Raw genomic sequence first — 6,000 nt, 5'->3', positions numbered from 1 at the left:
AGACATGCTCAATCCCATATTTCCATTAAGCTGCTTTCTGATTTCAATTGAGTTTTGCAAACATGCTTCTTCAGAAGGAAGAAATGTCTTTCTCTAGCACAGGGGTAAATCGGTCCTCTCACAATCACTCCTTGAATCTGAATCATCAATTATCCTGCTCATACAAGCCCATCTCTGACCTTGAGGCTGTCTCCAATCAAAGCATTATGCTGATTAATATAAGGGTTGAAGTACAATGGCAAGCTACTGAAGATGATTAAATAAATATTCCACAAACAGTTTACTATAATTGACCTTTTATTAAAAAAACTAATTACAGGGACTGATTTCCAGTACATCTCATTTTATAAAAAGTACTGTATATATCAAACATTTGTAATGAATCCAACATCACTGTTAATTCCCTTGAAGAGCTGCTTGTGTTTGTTTTAAAAGGATTAGTTCCAATTAATAGGGTGTACTCTACAAAAGAAAATATCCATAATTGAGTCTGGCATCAGAAAACTGGTTTAAAAAAGTGAAGCTTTCAACGAGCGTGAGGAGGGCTTATTGCTGTGTCGCAGAAGAAAAGCTACTGCCAGCACATTTTGTGTGATGGGCATTCTGAGGAGAAACCAGAAGTATAAAAATCGTCTTCTTAACTTTTAGGGTCATTCGCAGAAAACAGGCATTATTGATTCAAATTTCACACTGCTGAAGAGCCACAGGCTCCCTGCTGTAGACATCTATACTTTAAACAGCTCTTGAAAGGAATAATGTGCACTAACAACAATTTTTTCTTGCTATAATATCCATAATTGAAAAGAATAAAACATGGAAGACCAACATTGTCACACTGTGCTCCTCCTTAAAGGATGTTTAAAAAAGCACACATTGTGTAGCTCTCACTTGTGCTGAAAAGATTCATGTGCATGAGAAGCTGAAAAAAAAACACCTTTTTACAACATGATCAAAAGAAAGTTATAAATTTTTTTGAAATTGCACTGTTATTTAAAACACTTCCCTCCAGTCAAACCCACTGCTCGGTACAGTTCTTTCTCGGCTGGCACAGATGGTCAGGTCTAATTGGCAACCTGGGGAGGCCCTTCCGGGATGAGTGAAGTAAAGAAGGTGGTGATAAAGGACCAGGCCGAAGCCAAGAGCCCAGGCTGGGGCCCGGCACTGGCAGCCTCCCCGGCATCCTCTTCGCTCTCATCGTCAAGCCCATCATCCATCAGATGCTCCTTTCAAACCAAACAAAAACCACATTTGTGAGGGCCTCGCCCTGCTGCCTTTTCCCTGGGACCCAGGAGGGAGGATGGAAGTGTGTGATCTGAATCTCCCTTCCATGGCAAGTAAAGGCTATGACCATGAACCTGGGCCTTACAGAAAGAAGCAAAGAAGAATCCCTGCTCAGGGACCCCATGCAGGGAGTGCATCCACGCCCACCTCGAGCACAACCTTCTGGGCTAGCCTAAATTAGGTCATGAGAGGAGGAACCCGAGCTGCCCTTTCTGAAGCTCAGGATCTTCTATCCCGTGGTCACTCCAGGCGCAAAGTGGAACGGGGAGATAAGCAACTATGAGGGACCTAACAAGCCTCTGTGCCAACATACCATTTCTTCAAGGTCTGCATTATTCCCGTTCTGCCCATCATGGTTCACATCAGCATTATTGGGGGCCTGCAGCTGCCCTCCTTCTTGTCTAAAGGGAAGCCAGCCAGCTTGGTGTCTGTTCAGCAACATAAGGAGAAAAAGAATTAGAAATCAGAAGTGGCCGTCCCATCCACCAGGGATTCACAAGTGAAACAAGAAATCCGGACCATTTCCTAAGGGTCCTGGCTCCGCCCCAAGAGACTCCCCCAGGGCCCATTCATAGTTTTAACCACTGGCCGGCTCTTTTGAAAGCACATTAGTTGTGTCCCAAAGGCCAGGAACCTTCTGAATCTCAGGGAGACTTCAGAAGCCACTGAAAGACCAGCTAGCTAGCCCACAAAGACTCGAGCTCTGCCCGGAGGGCTTATTCCTGAAAGCCCATCTGCCAAGGGCCGACTTGGCCTGGAGCTCAGACCAGCAGGGCAGGAGGACAGGGCCCCATCAGATAAAGGAGCTGTGCCCCAGGCAGATGACTTCTACTCACAGGTAGACCAGCAGCATGGCTCCCATCACCATGACAAAGCGGCTGAAGGAGGAGTAGAAGTACACGATACTAAGGAGGATGGCAGCTCTAGAAAACGTGTACATCCAGTCTAGCCAGTCTCGATTGAGGTCCTCCTCGTTGACCACGGGGCCTCCCTGCGCGTTCATCTGCACGTTGGGATTCAAGGCTCGGTTCTCCTGGGCCCCTGCGTTTGGACCTGGCTGGCCTTCACGTGCGGGGGCATTGGCCAGATGGGGAGCCTGGGCAGCAGCAGACCGGGCTGAGTCAGTATTGGGGGTTGCCTGGGCTGAAACAGCAGCTTGACTGAAATAATCAAAAGGAAGATAATTACAAAGAAAAGTCCTAATATTTTGTCTGGTCTGTCTTCATGGGCAGGGCCTGCATACTTTCACATTTAACGGTTATTATGGGAAATTGGGAAAATAAGTGAAAAATAATGATATGAATAAAACTGTCCCTCCCCTCAGCCTTAAACTGATCAGGCAGGAAAATTCCACTGGCAACACCAGTAAATCCAAAAAATTCAATCGGATGCCACATTAAGTCCCTCTCATGGATAGATCACAGTGATAGGCACAAAGGGAGATAGAAAGGACAACTGAAGTAAGTTTAAAGGACTGGGAGAGGGGCAGCTAGGTGGCGCAGTGGTTAAAGCACCGGCCCTGGATTCAGGAGGACCTGAGTTCAAATCCGGCCTCAGAAACTTGACACTTACTAGCTGTGTGACCCTGGGCAAGTCACTTAACCCCCATTGCCTGCCAAAACAAAAACAAAAACAAACAAAACAAAAAAAATAAAGGACTGGGAGACAGAAAAGATCGGGAGAACAAGCATGAAACTTGTGGCAAGAGACTGGATAAGAGGGGTGAGTGTGAATGAGGAGTTAAGAATGATACCAAAGGGGCAATTAGGTGGCACAGTGGATAGAGCACTGGCCCTGGATTCAGAAGGACCTGAGTTCAAATCCTGCCTGAGATAATTGACACTTACTAGCCATGTGACCCTGGGCAACTCACTTAACCCCCATTGCCTCACCAAAAGAAAAAAAAAAAAAGAATGATACCAAGGCTGCAAGGCTGAGTGACTGGGAGGATGGTGGGAGGTGCCCCTCAACAAGAACAGGAAAGTGCAGGATCAGGGAGGGTTACAGGGGAAAGCTAATTGTTGCATCTGAGATGTCTAGGGGGCATTCAGTCAAAGAGGCCCAAGAGGTGGCTGATGATGCCAAACTGCAGCTCAGGAACGAGAGGTAAGGGTGGGACAATCATCTACACAGTGATGATAACTGAGCCCATGGGAAATTATGATTACCAAGCAAGATAGTAGAGAGGAAGAGAAGGCCCAGGACAGAGCCTTGGGCTCTGTTTAGCCACGTTTAGTGGGAATGCCCAGGATGAAGATTCAGTAAACAGAGACTGAATGAAGTCTGACAGTATGAGAGGAAGAAGAACCAGGGGAGAAGGGTCATAAAACCCTAGAGGAGAAAGTGCCCAGGAGATGGCTGACGGTCACCAGTCAAAGGCACCAAGGATGAGCACTGAGAAAAGGCCATTAAGAGAACAGTGGTTTTAGTGACAGGGAAAGGAAAATCCTTTTTGTTCATTGAAAGAAAGAAACTTTAATTTAAAAAGAGATCACTGTGTACTCTGGAAAGAGCAGTGGTTTCAGCTGAATGGTTTAGAGCAGAAGAGAAAGCGGAAGCCGCCATCGCAGATGGGACAAAAGATACAGACCCTTGTGGCAGAGATGGCTGGATGGAGCCAACGGGCTTGTCTGCAGGCATCAGAAAAGCCATGAGTGGTTAGGGAGAGCTTCAGGAGGACAGGAAGGACAGGAGGGGACAGGATCAAGAGCAGCTGCCCTAGAAGGGACTTCGTGGGAGACAAGGAAAGAAGGCGTTTGAGCGACGAGCCGTGAGGAAGAGGGGAGAAGGGGCCGCTCTTGGCTAACGAATCCCTTTTCTCTTCTAAGAGAAATCTGAAGCGAGGCTCTCAGCTGAGAAGAGGAGAGGCTTTGGGGAAGCCAGGGCAGTGAGTGCAGTAGTGCTATGGGACAGACCTTTCAAAGGCACATAGGAACGAGAGTGAGTGAGGACTAGGGAGGCCATGGCACCTAATCCACATTTTGGGAATGAAGGTACCAGCAAAAATTCCAGGTACAGGGAACAAGTCGTACAAGCAGTGGGAATTGTAAAACCATGTTTCAGATTGGGACAAAGAGGCTCTCTGCAGGAATGGGGGGGGGGCAAGGGGACACATCCAAAACAAGGGAGGGGTGAGCTCTGTGCTTAAACGTGGCAAGTGCTGTATTCCGTGAGGGGCCCATGTTTTAGGAGGGACAGGCACTGGGTGATTACCAGGATGGGGGTCAGATGAAAAATGACACTGAACAAAAACCGGGGAGGGAAGCGAGGAGCGCCATCGGACACATGGAAGAGACAACGACTCATTTCTCCTTGTTAGCACCCTCTCTCGGCTCTCCTGCTCACAGGAGGGAGGCCTCCTCGGCTCAAACGTGCCCCTTTCCCAGGGAGCTCTTCCTTGTCTCCCTTAATGCCGCTGCCCCTCCTGCTGACTCCCCCCACGGAGCCTGGAGGGGTCTTGTCTCTGCAGACGCTTGAATGCAGCCTCCCCCGTCAGTCAGGGACCGTGGTTTTGCCGTTCTTTGTACCTGGCATACAGCAGGCACTTAATAAACGTTTACTACCTGGATGACTTTGTCTCCCTCTCTCTTCGGGCTCCCAGCCCCTCCCACTGCTATGCAGACAAACCAGGGTGGCCAGGCTGCTCTTCCCAATGGGAGGGGTTCCCCGTCTTGTCCAGCATTTTGTCCCCCAGTATCAGCCAATAGCTCAGAGAATACCATGCAACACGTCTTCCGACTGTTCTCCCCAAGCCTCCTTTCTGTCGTGCAGGCCTGTGACACTGGTTGGGAAGGGTCAGGGTACTCATGAAAGTTCTGAGCAATCAAGTTTGGTTTGGGGTTTTTTTTTTTTTGGCGCGGGGGCGGGGGGGGGGGGGGGTTGCCTTGTGGGTGGGAGGTGGTAGTCCTGTCTTATCTTTTTCTAACTAGAGCTGGTGCGAAATTCCTTTCTTTTGAGGTTTGGAGTTGCCACCTTGCTGGTCAAGTACTTTGGAATTTAAGACTTGAGAGAAATGATGGTTGTCTTCAGGTAACTGAAGGAAGCTGGAGATAGCTCCAGAAAGAAGTCGAAACGATGGGAAGTTAAGGGGACCAATCTCAGCTCGATGCAAGGAAAACTGTGGCAATAACCAGCACTGAACAGGAGGCAACCGTCTTCTTGGGACACTACTGAAGGGGACACTTGCTGTTCAGCCCAGGGGGTACACAGGCCTCAGAACAGAGCCTGTGACTAGGCACATGCTCAGACACAAGTCTGGACCGTTCTGCAAGGAGATGCTCCATGCGCACCTAGAAGACTTTCCTCTGCTCTGACCACAGCAATGACCTACCAGGGTCCACAATGTAGGCCGAAGGTGGAAGGGCCCAGTGTAGAGCCGGGCCTGGCTGGGGAGTCAAGCACACCAAGCAGAAAAGAGTGATGGCAGGCTAGACTTCACTGAGCTATCTCAGTGGAGAGCGCTGAAGGCCTGGACCAATGCTGTGGCTTAGGAAACTCAGCTGAGGAGCGTTTAAAAGATCGTGCAGAGCCCCAGACCACTCCCCTGAGGGGAGGCCAGACCAGACCGGACTAAAATATAATAGGCAAACACCTGAAAAATAAACAGAAGTCTATAGATGGGGTGCCATGTTGCACAGAGCGCAGGGCCCGCAGTCAGGAAGACTCACCTCCCTGAGTTCATGGCCTCAGACACTTCCTAGCTGTGTGACCCTGGACAAG

At 49.0% G+C, this 6,000-nt stretch overlaps 1 protein-coding gene across 2 annotated transcripts in view; it reads right to left on the bottom strand.

Moving 5' to 3' along the window:
• Window positions 1-284: 284 nt before the first annotated feature.
• The window catches only part of HERPUD2 (HERPUD family member 2), a 36,378-nt gene continuing 30,662 nt past the window's right edge, over window positions 285-6,000 (bottom strand). For both annotated transcript variants that reach the window (XM_043968649.1, XM_043968654.1), the window contains 3 exons: window positions 2,118-2,441; window positions 1,595-1,709; window positions 285-1,223 (listed from right to left, as the gene is read on the bottom strand). In XM_043968649.1, coding sequence (XP_043824584.1) covers window positions 1,062-1,223; window positions 1,595-1,709; window positions 2,118-2,441 — 601 coding nt within the window. In that variant the 3' untranslated portion in view covers window positions 285-1,061. The remainder of the gene's footprint in view (window positions 1,224-1,594; window positions 1,710-2,117; window positions 2,442-6,000) is intronic.

Source organism: Dromiciops gliroides, chromosome 1, assembly GCF_019393635.1.
Source record: "Dromiciops gliroides isolate mDroGli1 chromosome 1, mDroGli1.pri, whole genome shotgun sequence".
In the NCBI taxonomy this organism is placed as follows: Eukaryota; Metazoa; Chordata; class Mammalia; order Microbiotheria; family Microbiotheriidae; genus Dromiciops; species Dromiciops gliroides.
The sequence above is the reverse complement of the archived record's forward strand: the minus strand, read 5'-3'. Positions and strand labels throughout refer to the sequence as shown.